We start from the raw sequence: 16,923 nt of genomic DNA, 5'->3' as shown, positions 1-16,923 counted from the left end.
GGATTATCCATAAAACTATCCAAGAACAGTTAATGTGGTGCTTAAATTCCAGCAGCTGCTTTAATCTTTGTTAATTTTCAAACCTAGATGAGATTCAAGACTACTGAACCTGACTAGGCAGACCAGAAAAAGGAATCCTTGGAGCTTCTTTAATCAGGTATGTTCATATGCTGGGCTTCAGGTGTGCCTCTAGCCTTGAGTCTCACCTGAAGCTGAGATATAAATGTAGCAAGCAAGTTGCATCCTGCTTGTAAGGGCTGCAAAAAGAAAGCTCAGCACTTTACATTCCACCTTGGACAGGTACATGAGGCTGAGGGCTCCCCTGAATCAGGCAGCAGGGGTTTTGATGAAGTGCCCTCTCAGCCACCCCTCTGCACCTCCCTCCACTGAACCATGGCTTCAGCTCCCTCAAATGATCCTTTGGATGGCTTAGGCTGCTGGTTGGCTCTGCTGTTAAGGGTCTCTGTGGACCAGATTTAACTTTTAATAGTGTCTCATAATGTCTTTAAAGAGGTTTATGGCTCAGGCTGGTTCTCTGGGAGATTGCCTGTTCCCTGCTAATCTGCTACAGAAACATTGCCATTGGTTCCTGCAGTATTTCAGGGAGTTCTCCCCCAGCTCCACAGCCAAGTTAATTGGACACAATTGACCTATGGTAGGGAATGACTATTAGGTGAGGAATATTAAGCAAAGGGAATAAGATCTTTCTGTAGCTCAGAACATGCTGGGAGCTGTGGGGAATGGCAGGAAATGGCAGCTCAAGGAGTGTGCAGAGCAGGCCCTGGGAGAGGGCTGATTTAAGGAATGGGAAAGTGCTTTGCAATAACTGAGGTTTGTAAAACCAGCAGCTCTTTCCAAAGGAGAGTAAAAATACACTGCAGTCTTGAGAGTCTGTAAGAAGCAAAAGTGCAAGAAAGAAGAGAAATAGGTTGTGGCAGACCTGTGAGAGTGCTGGTTTTGATCATTCTTTCTTTTTTAACAAACACTTCACTGGAGCACAGCTGCCCAAACCTGACTGAAGGAGTGAAGGAACAAACAGGGCAGGATTTTATCAGAATGCATTTGTGTTTCCAACTGGAAACTGCATGCTGAAGGCAAGTCCAGCACCCCGAGCAAACACTCAATGATTAATGGGCATGACACTGGTCCACAAGACAAATATGAGCCCTGTAACATCCCTGAGCAGCTCAAGACACAAAAACAGTTTGCAGAGCAGCTTTATGCAGAGCAAATGAAGCCTTGCTGCCAAATCCTGGAAGTTTTGGTTGCTGCTTCCCAATTTACTTTCACACACTGATCCTCTGGATGGGGCAAATCCCATAAAATTATAAAACCAGCCCATATTCCTTAGGACAAGAGTTTCCAGTGTCAGAATTGCCAGTCTCAAAAGTTCTTCGGCTGAAGTAAACTTCCTGAGAGAAGCAGAGGTGTCAGCAGAGGCTTTAAAACTGTGTAAGTACGTGCTTAACTCTACTGAGACGTGAAGTTTCCCTGAGATCAGCAGAGTAAAGTTCCATTTGGGGGAGTGGCTCCAAGGCCAGGCCTCAAGAACAGAAGTGCTTCAGATTCATGGCTAATACCAGCAGCAGGATGGCAGTGCCAGTGACGTGATGTGATTTGCTATGGCAAATAATGGTCCTTCCATCTCATGGAAGAGTGAGTTCCCTCTCTTAAACTTTTCAGGGAGAAAAGTCACTGCTCCTGAAGTTTAGAGTGTGCTGCTTGTAATTCCAAAGACTGGGCCCAAGGTAATGTGCAAGGTGAAGGTGTCCCACTTGAATATTTGTGGACCTGATCCACAGCCAGTGACTGCAGGAGCACCTCTGACCCCTGCCAGGAGCTCTGGTCTCCCCAGTCAGGAATGCTCCAGCTCAGCATTTGGGCTTTGCAGCTGGTGCAGAGCTAACTCCTCGCCTGGGACTGGCAGCACTGCCTTAAAGATGGATTTTGCAGTTTGTAGGAACTCAAAATCAGGCCCTTTGGGGCAAATGGGCTGGTTCAGGGGTCAGTGTTTGTGCTCACCTGCACTCGAGGAAGCACTGGGTGATCTCGTCCTGGAAGGTTTCCTTGATGTGGGGCCCCTCTGCTGCCCTCAGCTCATGCCTGAAGGAGAAGTTTTCTCTTTCCTGGACTTCACCTTCCAGGACATTTGTTTTCTGCAAACTGCTCATTGCCTCCAACTCAGGAGGCAGGCTCTGAAAAGGAGAGGAGAAAATAAAAGGTATGAATGAAAAGAAACTTAATATTTACTGGAATGTCAGGTTGACAGTGAATCTGAGCTTAAGCCTTAATTTACTTGCAGGAAGCCAGGAAACAAAACCAATCCTGTGCTCATAAAAAGTGCCTGGATGCACACAATGGTCTATTGTTGGTATTTCAGCATTAATTAACAACATTGCAATGTACAAAAACAACCTTTGCAGCGTGGGATCCTGGATCTCAATGAGACAGGTGAGAAAGCTGCTGTTCTGCAAATGCCAGCTTTATCCATGTCAGAAGGGTGCCAGAGAATTTTTTAATTGAATTTTCAAATGTCTGGACTTCCCATTGGAGCTTTTTAATTAGCCAGTATTGTTTTTAATTTGTGCACTGAAATTTTTATATGCACACTGCTTGGTCAGTGGTTTCCTGGTATTTTGTTGCAGCTGGTCAGGCTCCTTTAGGAAATCAACTTCCCTTGAGGAACAACAACAACAAAAAAGGAATAAACAACCCCCTGCCTCCCCCCAATCACTATAACAAAAATCACAGCTCCCCAAGTTTCCCATGATTTGATAACCTTGGAAAGAAAGGCTTCTCAGCCAGTTTCAAGTCTTACAATAATTTCTGCTCTGTGATTGATTTTACACATGTAGTGTGAGGGAGAAAAATGAAAGTCTTTCTGGTATTCAAATACAGAAGCATGAAAAAACCCATCTGCGTGGGTGGGCTGAAACTTTGCATTTTTCAGCTTGCAATCATTGATAAAATTAAGATGTTCCCAGTGTTTTACGAGCTATTGCTACCTTGTAAGTGCAGAGGAAAATCTATTTTAAAAATCAACTTGTGAACTGGCTTTGTGGTTTTAGGTTTTCTTAATTCTGGAGCAAATTGGTTTTTTCATGTACTTGGGAATTATTAATCATATTGTCTGATGGTATATGGCAAATTTAAGAAGGGAAAAGAGGAGAAAATATGACAATCTGGTTTTGTAGTATAATTTTATTTCTTTTCAAAGTTTGTAACTGACATAGGTGGCAGCATATGTGAACAAAAGCTTGGTTTGCATGAAAAAAAACCCAACATAATTTAGCTCTGGTGTTTCAACTTCAGAGCATACAGAAATTGTCCTTAACTGGCACATCTCAAACTGATTCAGTAATGCATTCTTCTTGCTCTGGTGATGTATTTTCTAGTGTGCTCCAAGTCTCAGTTCCTGAGGCCTCCCATGAAGACAAAAAGCTCTGTCAAAGCTTTGGCCAGCTCATATTTAAGATCTGTTATTCCCTGGTTTTCTGTGCTTCCACCAGGTTCCAAAAATCACTAATAAGTGCCAAGCAACTTTGGTTTCTGAGCACCCAGAGGGATCCCCCAGTGTCCAAAGCAAGCACACAGGCCCCATTCAGAAAAGCAATTTACTGCATCTGGGATGTGTGACTTGCACTGTGCTCCAGGAATGGGTCAAGGCCACCAGGGAGAAAATATTCAGGAGGAAATAAGAACAGCAGTGTGCTTCTGAAAGGTGGCTGCACATGTTCCCTCCCTGAATATGTGACCCCAAGTGCTGCCTTTTACCCTGAGATGTTGCCTCTGCTCAGTTCCCAGTTTTCAGGGAAGTGGAGTGTTTCCAATCTTCCTCCTCACCAGCACCTATTTATGAGCATAACACAGCTACTATTGACAGTGTTTATTTGTATTTCACCATTGCCTGCATTGCTGATGTTAAACAAAGCCCAGGACAGCCAGATGTGATGCTGCTCTCTCAGGGGCTCCTTTGGAAACCAGAGGAGCCCCCACAGGCCCTGTTTTCCAGACTGAGATCCAAAACTAACTCCTCTATTTGTGTCCCTACAGCAATCCTGAGGGGATTCCTGAGAAATTCCCAGCAGATGGTCATGAGGAACCTGCAGCTTTAGGGAGGCTGATGGAGAGAGACAGGCTCCTCTCCAGCACAGCTTGCACACTGGAAGGTGCAATGTCACCAGGTGGGCAGGGAAGGGTCAGCTCCTGCAGCACCTCAACTGCTGGGTGCATCATCCCTCCCTTCTGCTCAGGCTCTGGCACTCACCTGAGCCCACAGTGAACCAGTTCAGCTCCCTAAAAAGTGGAAAATAATCCCTTTTGTCTTTTCCTCTCCTCCCACCTCCTCAAGTTACTCATCTCCCTCCATAATAAGGTGATCAGCCAGCCAAGGAGCAGCTGAGGGCCAATGCCACAGCAAGGGCAGTGGGAGCAGAGCAAGGTGGGGAGCAGCAGCACAGGCAGCAGAGCTCCTCCCTGCCATCCCAAAAGCTTTGCAGCTCCTCTGAGCTGCTCTCCACTGCATCCTGAGGGAGCCTTGCATGACCAGCTTGTCCCACTGTGAATTTATTCAGCCCCCCTTTCAGGAGCCCCAAAGCCAGACAAGGTAAGAGCTGTTTGAAGTGGCAAACAGGAGGTGCCAATGTGAGATCAGCACTAGGAAATTCTTCTCTCAAAAAGAGAATTGCTACAGCCCATATCTGATGTCAAGAAGCTGCTGAGGACACAGCCCAGGTAGCTCTGAACCAGCTGGCTCAGATGCTGATAACAACAAGGCCATGGGAAATGTTCTGGTTGGAAAAACCCAGCTCAGTCCTGGGTAAATATTTGTCCAGTTCCCTGTCTGAGCACCATTCAGTTATCAATACATCTGCTAACAGGAGTTTATCAGCAGTACTCAGCACCAAGGCTGGAGTACACACATAAACCTGCAGAAGCTCTGTTGTATTCTATTTTTTGTTGTTTTGTTTTCCACAGTCCATTTTACTACAAGAAAACAGAAGAAATGAGAATTACTTCTAGAACAAGACTCCAGCCATTCACCTTCAATATTTCCCTAAAGAAAAAGCATGAAAGAGAAGAGAAGTTGATAAGGCTGTATCCTCTCTTTCCCCCAGTTCTCCCGATTTCTTGTTTGGCAAGAACGTGCTCCAGCTATGATGGGAGCAGGACATGAGGAGCATAGCTGGCTGTGAGAAATAAAGCCTGAAGGACTCAGGGCTGGCTGATGAGGAGCTTACATAGAGTGCCCTGCCCATGGGGGAAGAGCAGGAGGGGTCAGGAACCCAAGGCTGGCTCCAGTTCTGGGAGAGGAGAACCAGGAGGAAAGCACTGGCTGGCAGTGAGGACATCATGCCATGGGCACTTGGTTTTTAAATTCAACAGCACAGGTTAATGTACAGCTGGCTTGGCTCTCTGTTCTGTCACTTTGAAATCAATGCAGTCAGGTAAACAAAAAATGAATGGACTTGAGGAAAATAAGGATGAAGAGACATCAAATGAATTTATGTGTACGTGGGCCAAGTGAAATGGGGACTATGTTAAAAATGTAAGAACTGATCCAAGCATGTGGATACAAGGAAGTGAATTAATTGATAAAGGAGGGAGGGAATAAGAAGAGGAACTAGACAAAACTAAGTGTGGAAGGGAATTTAGCAACATAACCTAGACACTGGGGCAGTGGGAGCTGCTGAAGAGATGTAAAAAGATGTCCAGAAGATGGAACTGTCAGTTCTCTACCATTTGTCAGGAATTTTCACAGAAAATGCTTTTCTTCTGAAATGATGATATAAAATGTTTTAGACTATTAAAACGCTTTAAAAAAAGAAAATAAGCTATGAATAGCACAGGTGATTCCTTCCAGCTTTGAAGAAAGCTGCTCTGTTGAACTTGTTTTATTTTGTCCCCAGTGTTCTTGACCTAATCACAGAAGCATGTGTCACCCTAAACCTCACCAGCTTCAGGGTTTTGTTTGCCATGGAACCTCTATTAACACCATTTTCATCTGGGGGGTTGCAACTGGATGGGCTTTAAGGTGCTTCTAACCCAAACCATTCCATGATTTTAAGGTTTCAGCACAAAACATTCAGCATAAAGCACATTCCTAACCCTGTTTCAGAATGAGGAGCCAACTGCACAACCTGGGGCCTTGTGTTCATCTTCAGGTGCTCCTGGACCTTCAAAAGGAGACAGAATCTCTCCAACAGCCCTGCTCTTGCCAACCAGCAGAACTCAGAAGGAAACAGGTGTGAAAAAGCTTTGGCCATCTGAAGATGCAAGAGGGAATAGGAAGTGAAATGGCTGGAGAGTGCCAAGAGAGAGGATGAATTCCAACAGCTCCAGCAGGAATGCTGGAATCCCTGCTGGCCAGCCTGTGACCTGTGCCTTGCAGCATCATGGAAGAGCTTTCCATGTTTCCAAATGGCTCTTGTGGAGCTCTGAAATGATCCTGAGTGTGCTTCCACAGCCCTCTAATGTGCATGGAAGGAAGACAAAGGCCAATTTATTTCTAACATCCCTTCTCTCAGCGCCTCTAATGTTCCTACTTCTGAATCAAAGGGAGGCATTCTCCAGGAAGATGCTAATAAATAGCTTTTCCTTGGGGGAAGAAGTATTTTCCCATCTTTAAGAAATTTCTCTGGCCATGTGAAATTCAAATTTGTTAACTTGCCCTACAAACAGCAACTCATTTAGAAACAAATTACAAATATTACATGGAGACAGTGAACTTGATAATGCAATGCTGCCACATCAGTTGTAGAATAATGCATCTTAATGAAGGCTTCCCATGTGAATAAACCATTATATTTACAAGCTTTTCACAGTTAATGACCCAGAACTGGATAACGAAACTCACATTTTTAGTGTGGTCCTCTGTCAGCAAAAGTATACATATTAATAATTGATGTTGCTGTAAAAATAGGACATATTATGAAGATTCCTGAGTTTGTGGGAAAATAGGACTACATGGTCCATTAACTTAAAAGGCTTATCTAATGTTTGATGGGCTTTGTCTTTAAAATCCTTGTTTAAATTAATAAGGCAAAATGGACATTTGTCTGAAAGAGAATTTTATTCCAACTCATCAGTCACGAGTGTGCTGCTAAGATTCTTCTGTTCTGTTCTTTGCTCGTTCCCCAAAAGAATTTAAGTTTTAGGGAAGGGGATGATGCACCAGCAGAAGGGAGAAGACATTTCCTACAGCTCCCAGGTGGGATGAAGGACCATGTGGGTGATAATGGGACAGGAGAACCTCCCATCTGGAGACAGGGTGAGGGAGCTGGGCATGTTCAGCATGGAGAAGGTTGTGTGGAAACCTCAGGGCCCCTTCCAGTATCTGAAGGGGTTACAAGGAAGCTGGAGAGGGCCTGGAATGGCAGGACTAGGGAGAATAGGTTCCAACTGACACAGAGTGGGTTTAGATGGGATATTGGGATGGAATTCCTCCCTGGGAGGGTGGGCAGGCCCTGGCACAGGGTGCCCAGAGCAGCTGTGGCTGCCCCTGGATCCCTGGCAGTGCCCAAGGCCAGGCTGGACAGGGCTTGGAGCAGCCTGGGACAGTGGAAGGTGTCCCTGCCATGGCAGGGGTGGCACTGGCTGGGCTTCAAGGCCCATCTCAACCAAAGCACTCCGTGGTTCCACAGAACTGGGTCTGTTTTCCCTCCCCACCTCGGGGCTTTGCTTGCTGGGATCCCTTTCCTGGCTGGAAAGCCCTGCCTTGGTGCTGAGCTCCCCAGCAGAGCCTTCACTGCTCATTGTGAAGCACTCAGAGGTGTGCAGGCTGCCTGAGCATGCTTGGGGCTGCTCTTCCTCACAGAGGAGGAGGAGGAGGAGGAGGAGGAGGAGGGCCTGCTGTGGAACTAACTGCTCCTCAGTTGTTCCATTAGGAGGGCAAGAGGCTCAGTGGCAGTGAAATAAATACATTTCATTTCCCTCCACGTTGGAAGGCCAACATCCCTATTATGCCTGAGAGGTAGATTTACTGCAGCTTTTATTGCTGGGTACTTAATTTAGGACAGCTTCTTGTCGTAGGCCTGGAACAGCAGAGCTGAAGCACATGCTCTGTGGTTTTATGGGGCTCCAGGAAATGTTCTGCCACAGCCAGCATCGCCCCTAATGGTAAGATTTCAAAATTTGGACCAGTTGTGTAGCATTTTTTCAGTTCATGGTCAGAGAAGCAAACAATTACCATTCGCTTCTCTGGGGGAGAAGCTTAATTTCCAAACATTTTTAAAGTAAGTAGTTGTAATAGTCACTTATTTTAACCAGTAGTGAAAGGGAAATTCTTTTTTTTTTATACATTTGGACTACACAGGCATGTAGACTAAAATAATTTACAGTCAGAGCAGCTGGGGTCTTGTTCTTTACTTACAACTCTTGTTCCTCAGGTGGAAGGTGTCCCTGCCCATGGCAAGGGATGGAATGAGATCATCTTTAAGGTTTCTTCCAACCCAAATCATTCTGTGATTCTATGATACAATTCTGCTGAATTTTGAACTGTGATCCAAACTGCATTTAAAAGTTTGCAGTAGGATTGAGCTATGTCCTTGCTTTATTTCAATATAATTTGTCTGGCTGAGGGAAGAATAGATTTTTAAAGAGGTCTCTTATCTTGTGAATCATAAAATCATGGAATGGTTTGGGTTGGAAGCACCTTAAAGCCCATCCAGTTCCAACCCCCCAAATGAAAATTGTATTAATAGAGGTTCCACAGTACACAAATGGTGATAGCCACATCAATTATATGGCTGAATTCCTAAATTAGGCACAAAAAAAAGGAACAAGTAAGCAAAATATATTGCATTCATTAAAGCTTCCCTACTCTCTGACTCACTCCAATGGCTTTGCCAATTAAAGTAATTGTCATATGCATTCAAACAAAGCATTTGTAGTAGGAGGCCTTGCTAAAAAAATACTGAAAATGGCTGGTTTAGAGATTCATATGATACATATTTAGAAATATATTTACATGTAACACCTTTTAGGAAGATAAAGAAAATTTGAAGGTTTACACGCAGGGCCAGATGAGTTTACATAATTTGGGTTTTGTTTATTTCTGATATGATACCTGGGCACGCTGTTAAACTTGACTAAACATGGCAAGCATGTTTTGGGCTCTGAAAGGCAGTGATTTCATTGTTAGTGTGACTGCAGCCAATGAAAGCCAAATTATTTAGCATTCTTTCTTCCCAGAGTCTTTCTGTTTCAAAAATAAGCAGGCTCAAAATTTCTATTGAAAACAGGACAGATTAGTTATCACTGCTGAGATGTGAAATAACAGAGGACTTTGTGCTGACACCCAGGCAAGCAAAACTCATTTTAATCTTAAACTTGGCAAAACCAGGCCTGATCTGCACCATTGCTGTAGCTGCCCACTCTCAAGAGCTGATGAAATATTTTAAATTTCACTTGATGGAGTTTGTAGTTTGTTAAGTCCTGTGTAATATTTATTTAGCCATAGTCTATAATGTTTACACAGAAAGCTATTCTGGGAAATGCTGATTTTATTTTTTTTTTTTTCTGACTGGATGAAATGAATTATATTTATCAGGAATTCAGAGAAGGAGGAATGTTTGGCAGACTGTTTTCTCAGATATAAATAAAGCGTTAACCAAGACAACATGCCTAAATTTGGGTATGTTTAAAAGAGCTAAGAAGGAGAAAACAGCTTTTTATTTAACACCACACAGATCCTTTCATGTGAAAAGGATCATGGAATGGTTTGGGTTGAAAGGGATCTTAAAACTCATCTTGTTTCATCCCCTGCCAGGGCAGGGACACTTTCCACTAGGCCAGGGTGCTCCAAGCCCTATCCAGGCAGGCCTTGGATATGGAGGAAGGAAGGATGTTGGAAAGACCATGTCAGAGAATCACAGAGCAGCAGGTGTTGCACCTCCAACTCTTTGGGAAGGGCTGGAATTTCAGGATAGAGCTCTGTAAATGTAAATTCATAGCTGTGAGACCCTAAGCTGGGGTTTAGTTTGTCCTGCAATGTGTTGGAAGTCTGGTATCCTAGGAGATGTATTTCTATGAGGACCTTTAGGAGAAGTTGGATCTGGTGTGGAGAGGAAAACCTGATGCTCCAGTGGGAACTACAGTGGCTCCACGTGGCTCATGCATCCTGCTGAACTGTATCCATTTGAGAAAAAAGACAGAAAGAGCCATGAGGCTTTGTGCCACTAAAAGGAGAATTCCTTAAGCTGTGCAGTGTTTACTTTTCTGATGGGATGGGTTTCTGGATGTGCTGCTCGGATTGCAGTTCTTCTGGTGAAAATGGAAGGAGGGGCTGCTCTGAGTCAGCGCAGCCCAGGGAGAAGAGGCTTGGGGGAAAATGTAGCAGAGCACTGCAGGTGGAGAGAGGGACTTGTCTTTCTGTTCTCCTGGACTCCTCTAATTCCTGCTCAGCAGGTTTAGGGAAGGCAGTGTGATTTACTCTGGGTGGTGCAGAAACAACAAAATTCTCAGGAGTTCCAATAACAACTTTTACTTGCCAGCGTTGGAACATCCTGACAAAATAAGGCACGTGGCAAACTTTAACTCCTCCAGACACAACAGAGGATTTACCAAAGCATTGACTGGAATTTTTTGGCCTGACTTCCAGAATATTTTGAGAAGAACAAGGTAGAACTGGACACAGCATAGGATTGTTCTCTGTCATCAAGCAAAAGATTAAATAGAATCAAATTCCAGAAAAGATACATAAATTTTTTGTGAAGCAAGTAGAGAGTAAAGAAAATAATAGCCTGACCAGTGCCCAGCCCAGGGCAGGTACACAAAAGTGCCCTTGGCCACCTGGGCGCTCGCTGGCTTCGTGTTCTTCCCACTTAATTGCTTTAAACCAACTGTTCCTCCAGTCCCCAACATCCTCCTACCCTTCATAAATCAGTCTGATGGCAAACTGTTTATCCTAATGTTTTAGGTTAAACCCAGCCTTTCCTCTTTCCAGTAGCCTGTGCTGTGAGATTAAAAGTATAACTTCCTGCAGGAGAGTGCTGAGGGGGGATATCCAGGAGCAGTCTGCACCACCCTGAGACACAGCAGTTGCCAAAAGCCAGGTCACACAGCTCTGCAGCAAAATTCAACAATCATAACCTCTGAAGGGGGCTTTCAGTGACAGGGAATCTATAAATGCCAGAAGAACAGGGCAGTTTAAAACCCTGATGTGTTAAATGGAGCTGGGAGGGTAAAACAGAGCAAGGAAAGGCAGGTTTGCCCAGACAGCATGTCTGTGTTTTCAGATAGCTCAATGTGTCTTCTTGCCACATCAGTGTGGTTTAAACACAGCCCCGTGCCTGGAGCAGTGGTTCTGGTGGTTGTGCTGGAGCTGGCAGTAAACAGCCCTGTGGCAGGAATGTGAGGAAGATCAGGAAGCAGCTCAGGATACAGTTAGCAAGATATATGTGCTCTTAGGAGGCTTGCTTCTCTTTACAAATTAAACTGGGACTGCAAAGTGTGATTTATCGGGGCTTTGGAGAACGTGTGCTGAGGGGATCATGCTGTTTCTGCAATTAGGCTTTAATAAATAATAATAATAATAATGAGGCTTTATTTTTGAGCCAAGAAAAATCTCTCTACCATAGGCTTGTTCTCTGTCATCAAGCAAAAGATGAAACAGAATCGAATTCCAGAAAAGATACATAAATTTTTTGTGAAGCAAGTAGAGAGTAAAGAAAATAACACTGAATTATGCAAAAAAAGTGGACAATTCTTGGGTTTGACACTTATTTTCCTATTTTTTAGGCCAACACAATCGAATTTTCCCAGAAATCTTTTACACAGAACTTCAGATGGATCAGCTCTTTGTGCAAAGCAGTCTTTGTCTGAAAGTAACACAGACATTTTTTTAAAAAAGCCCTAATTATAAGAGAATTTATATTTATTGCAACAAAAGTCGAGTCTCCTTTGGGATGGACTTGGAGTAATGGATGGTTGGGTCTTCTAATTTATCTAAGTCGTGCAGCATTAGAAAAGCAAATTCAACATATTTACACATGAAGATCTGTGGTCATTTTTTAGAGGGCTGACGTGATCATACATCAAAGGGACTTGACCTTTGGAGCTCCCTGCCTATCTATCAGTAGGAACCAATGTCTGCTTCCTTTGGAGACCAGGGAAGGGAATGCAGCATGGAAAGGGAATAGAAAAACCCTGGAAAGATGAACAGGATTTTTAAAACTTTATTTAGAGTTATCATTTTTTCCCTCACATGCTTTGATTATAAACTTGATAAAGAGCAATGAGTCAGAGTGCAGGGGAGCAAACATCAATTCTCTTGCTTTTTAAATGGAGGTCAGGAACTGAATGCACTCGATGTGTTTGGTTTGAATTCCCTTCATCCCTCTGATGATATAGATTACATTATGCTCCCCATAAACCAGGCTGTTCACATCCCAGTTTCCAGTTCCTCCCACACTGGCCACCATGAAATGAGGGCTTGGCTGTGAACCCTCAGATAACTGATGCCAGATTTACATTTCCTTCCTAAGGACTCGGTAGAAACATCGTGGGATTTGACAGGAAACAATCCCTTGTTCTGCAAAAGGTGCCCTTTCTACCTCATTTTCAGTACATCCCAAGTATTTAGGTCTGCACTGGTTAAAATCTCTGGGAATTTTGTCTTAAACAGAGGCAGAATTGGCACCCAAAGTTCTGTTTAGCTGTTAGAGACCAGCAGATACTAAAGGCAGTAATCCCTAAGGTGTTACCTGTATTTAACATGACAAAGCTTATATAAATGTACATTATTTTCCATCCTAAAGGTAAGATATTAATGGTATTTTTAACTGATGTGAGATGTATTCTCTAGGCACAATCAGTTTTCAGAACCCTCTAAAGTAGCTAAGGGCAATTCTATTGCTGGGCAAGAAAATCCCCCAAACTGCTTGGGAAAAGCAGAAAGCATGTTTTAAATCAAAATTAAATTATTAGTTTATAAATTAATCACTTAAGTACTGTGGACCATGGAAGCACAAATAAACTTAACAAATGCAGAGCAGTGCTGGATGTTTCTGTGATGTGCTGCTGCTTTACTAGAACTTAACTTGGTACAGGGGCTGTGCTATGTGAAAAAGGGATTTGTAGAAAATGTTTAAATTTTTATAGAAGAATACACTTATAACGTATTATAATTAAGAAATAATTAGCTTATAATAATAATAATAACATAAATTATAACATCTGCATTATCTCAGCCTTCACATAAAACTAAAAATAAAATAAAAGTTTTTAAACACCTCTCAGTTACCCCATCTCTAAATCAAAAAAAAACCTTAATCCAACAGTGCTACTGCAGCTGGACTTGGGTGAGGCTTGACACCTGTTACTGCCTCCAAAAACTTGGAGGGGGGCAAAAAAAAGATCAACAGTAAAGAATTTATCCTATTTTTGGGGTGTTTGTTGCAAGGAAGGGGGTGGGAGGAACAGATTCCTTGTGGAAAGGATGCCATGATTTTTTTCTTTCACCCCTGTGCATTTTAACTGACCATGGGCAGCTGTTCACTTCCCTGTGCCTCTGCAGTGTTATGTGAGGAAGATTTTGATTATTTCTATATGGACTTAGAGAAATATTGATGGATTAACATGCCAGTTCTTAGGTTTCTCTTCCCTGCTCTTGACATACACAGGCAGTGGCTTGCAAAGGGGTGGGAGAAGAGGATTTTGCTTCTTTGGTTTAATTGGATGTTAGGAAAAATTCATTATTTTAGCCCACTCTAAGGGCTGTCAAGCATTGGAACAGGCTGCCCAGTTAAGTGGTAGAGTCACCATCCCTGGAAATGTTCAAAAAATGTGTGGATGTGGCACTTGGGGATATGGTTAGGGGTGATGGGCTTGGCAGTGCTGGGTTAATGCTTGGACTTGATGATTTTAGAGGGCTTTTCCAACCTTCATGAATTCTACTCCAGACATAAGGCACCTCACCACTCTTGAAATCAGGACTGAAAAGCTGATTAACAAAATTTCCTTGCTGATCATGCCTAGGTCAAATTCCCTGGAACCCAGGGCAAATTCTCCACAGGCAGTTTCCACATCTGCCACACACATTGGAGAATGTATGGACAGCACAAACCCATTCAGCAGAAGACAAATTGTGCTACTCCTGTGCCATTTATCATTTCAGCTGATCTCTGTATTCCTTGGAGACTCCTTTTAAAATAGGAGGAATCGTAGAAATTAATTTCTCCTCTTGGGCTGAATGATAGAAGCCTGAAGAACAAACAGAGTGTGGCATTTTGTGTTCTGGAGGCACAGCCCCACTTACCATGCCCAGAAATATCATCTCCTCCTCTCTCAGCCTCTCTGTTTCCTTGCGCTGCCTGTGCCCACGCCAGACCTGCATTGTAAACAAAACTCTGATCAGACAAATGGGCCTTGGTACAGCTTCCTTTTCTGGGGCAGACACAGGAAAAAACAAATAGAGGAAGGAAAGGCACAATATACCATTGAAACTATTGCTTTTTAACAGGTTGCCATCTGCTATTCTTTTTTTTTTTTTTTATGACAAATTTTGAGGTTTGTTATCCCCTCATGCTGCTCTGGGTGGCTTCTAAAAACTGTCACTGCTTCATGAAGTTCAGACATAAGATTTAGGCTGAGCTCCTGCTCTCATCAGGCTGAATTGTCTGAATTATTCATGTGCAAGGACTCTTTGTGGAATTTAGCACTGACCTCCCTCTGTCCTTTTTTCCAGATATGGGATGAACTCTTCCCTTGGAGATCACAGAAAAAGGCATGAATTCAGAGATGCACTGAATTCCAAGGGGAGGCCAGAAAGAGCAACTGAGGTCATAAAAATCAGAATGGAAAATCAACGTGTAAGTTACAAAGTCATCCTGCATTGCCAGGGCAGGACTGGTTCCATTGATCTTACATCTGGGGGTCCTGTCTCATTTTTTAAGTGGTTCAAATGATGTATTTCACCTTGCTGGACACCCTAAAAAGGATCATTTCAGAAAGCTCCCCATCACGTGAGCTATGTTGCTGCCTACAGCTGCTCTCCTGACCAAAACACTGTCATTTGGCTTTGCTAGAATTGTTGCTACACAAGAAACCCACCTTTTGAATGCAAGTGGCAGCATCATCTGGACTTTTAGCCATCTGTTGCTCCTGTTTTTTACTGTGCCTTTTCTCTTCAAGGTAAATTCTCCTCATGAAGGCTGCTCGAGCGCGGCCCTGGCGAGCGCGTTCTGCCACCTGGATCACCCGAATGCCCTCCTCAAGTGTCATGGCTGTGACAGCTTCCTTCTACAGCACAGCCAAAAAAAAAGGAATCAACACAGCAAAGTTATGTTTTGTAAATTGCCTGCCTCAGTTAGAAAATGGGATCTTAGGAAACAAAGAGCAGAGACTGCTGTTGATGTGTGAGGTGGAAAACCTGCTCTGCTGGGAAGCCACAGTGGCTCATGCAGCCCTGCTGAACTTGATCCATTCGAGCAGAAAGACACAACCATGGGGCTTTGTCCTTCTAAAAGGAGAGTTTCTTAGGCTGTGGAATGTTTTCCTTTCCTTTTCTGAAGGGAGGGTTTCTGGAGGTGCTGCTGGGATCACAGTTCTTTAGATGAAAATGGAAGGAGGGGCTGCTCTGAGTCAGAGGGGAGAAATGGATCAGAACAGAAGGGACTCCCCCTTCTCACTCCTGAGAACCCTCATGCTCCCCATGGAAAAGCTGAATTAGTGTTTCTTGATGTTCCTCTCCCAGCTGGAGGCAGCTCCTATTTAATTATTATATTTATATTGTGTGGCACTTACTTTCAGCAGGGCTTTCTAGGACACAATTACACAGAATAGATTTCCTGAACAGAATCCCATAAACCATGTGCAGAGCAGATTCCTGAGATGAACTCTGCTGGTTTTGATTTATGTTGGACTGCTCCTAACAGCAGTGCCACGGACATGGAGAGCTCCAGTTGGTTACACAGCAGCCAGGATTTCCTGAGAGGATGAGGTGCAGAAGTGCTGACAGCCCTGCAGCAATCCCAGTGGTGAGTGAGCTGGAAGTGCAGCACAGGACACTGGATTTGCACTGGCTGAGGTGATTTTATTGCTGTTTATTGAATCCCCTGGCTCCCTGCAGCAGCCTGGACCCTGCCAGAGCCTGGTGCTCTGCCTGAGCTGGCTGCTCACTAGACAACCTCATCCCTAATGGATGCCACGCTGGAAAGGGGCATCTTCCCAGCAGAACTCTGGGAAGCAAAAAGGCTCCAGGATAAACTGTGCTGAAACAGGATCTCCCCAGAGCAACAGCAGGAGAGCAGAGAACTCAACCAGGGGAGCTCTGCAGCTGCCCAGCAAAGCCTCTCTCCAGCAGGGAAGCCTGTGCTCTGTCTCTGCAGCCTGCCTGGGGCTGCTTCCATCCCTGGGGACTTTCCCTCTGGTATTTTGTGGGATCAACAGGCACAATCACTGCTGGAGAATTCAGGGCAGCAGTGTGACTAAGTGGGCCATCAGCACTGTCTCTTATGGCTACAACATCCATGAATCCAAGTTATCCAGGCATGTAGGCACAGTTGTTTACTTCAGGGGTCAACATGCCACTCCCAAAAGGTCAAAAGTATATCAAATCCAGAGCAGCCTTCACTGCAGTGCTCATGTATTTGTCTGCAATGACTTTTGCTCTGCCAAAAGTCAGTTTTCTGCTCCTCCCAGCAGCTGCAGCTCTGTTAGCTGCACGGGGGAAACTGCACTCATTGTTCAGAGGTTATAAACAAGTGAATGCCAGCAGTTGTGCTGACCTGAACTCTGAGTTCTGCCTGCTCCACTGAGGAATCCTGGGCCAGGACAGTTTGGTTTCAGTAGTGATGCTTCAGGTTTGAGCTTTTATATTTTTCAGATTCTGTGCTGCTTTAGTGTGTACTTCTGAGCTTCATATTAGGGGATGGGAGATTTCCTCACAGAGCAGAGAGACAAAACAATTCCTTCTCTAGCTGG

General features: G+C 44.0%; 1 protein-coding gene across 2 annotated transcripts in view; it reads right to left on the bottom strand.

Annotated features, from left to right (window-relative positions):
* The window catches only part of IQCA1 (IQ motif containing with AAA domain 1), a 106,810-nt gene that overhangs the window by 74,487 nt on the left and 15,400 nt on the right, over nt 1–16,923 (bottom strand). For both annotated transcript variants that reach the window (XM_066553380.1, XM_066553381.1), the window contains exons 4-6: nt 15,052–15,240; nt 14,258–14,329; nt 2,023–2,195 (exon numbers count right to left, since the gene is read on the bottom strand). In XM_066553380.1, the coding sequence (XP_066409477.1) occupies nt 2,023–2,195; nt 14,258–14,329; nt 15,052–15,240 (434 nt within the window). The remainder of the gene's footprint in view (nt 1–2,022; nt 2,196–14,257; nt 14,330–15,051; nt 15,241–16,923) is intronic.

Source organism: Molothrus aeneus, chromosome 7 (assembly GCF_037042795.1).
Source record: "Molothrus aeneus isolate 106 chromosome 7, BPBGC_Maene_1.0, whole genome shotgun sequence".
Classification (NCBI taxonomy): Eukaryota; Metazoa; Chordata; class Aves; order Passeriformes; family Icteridae; genus Molothrus; species Molothrus aeneus.
The sequence above is the reverse complement of the archived record's forward strand: the minus strand, read 5'-3'. Positions and strand labels throughout refer to the sequence as shown.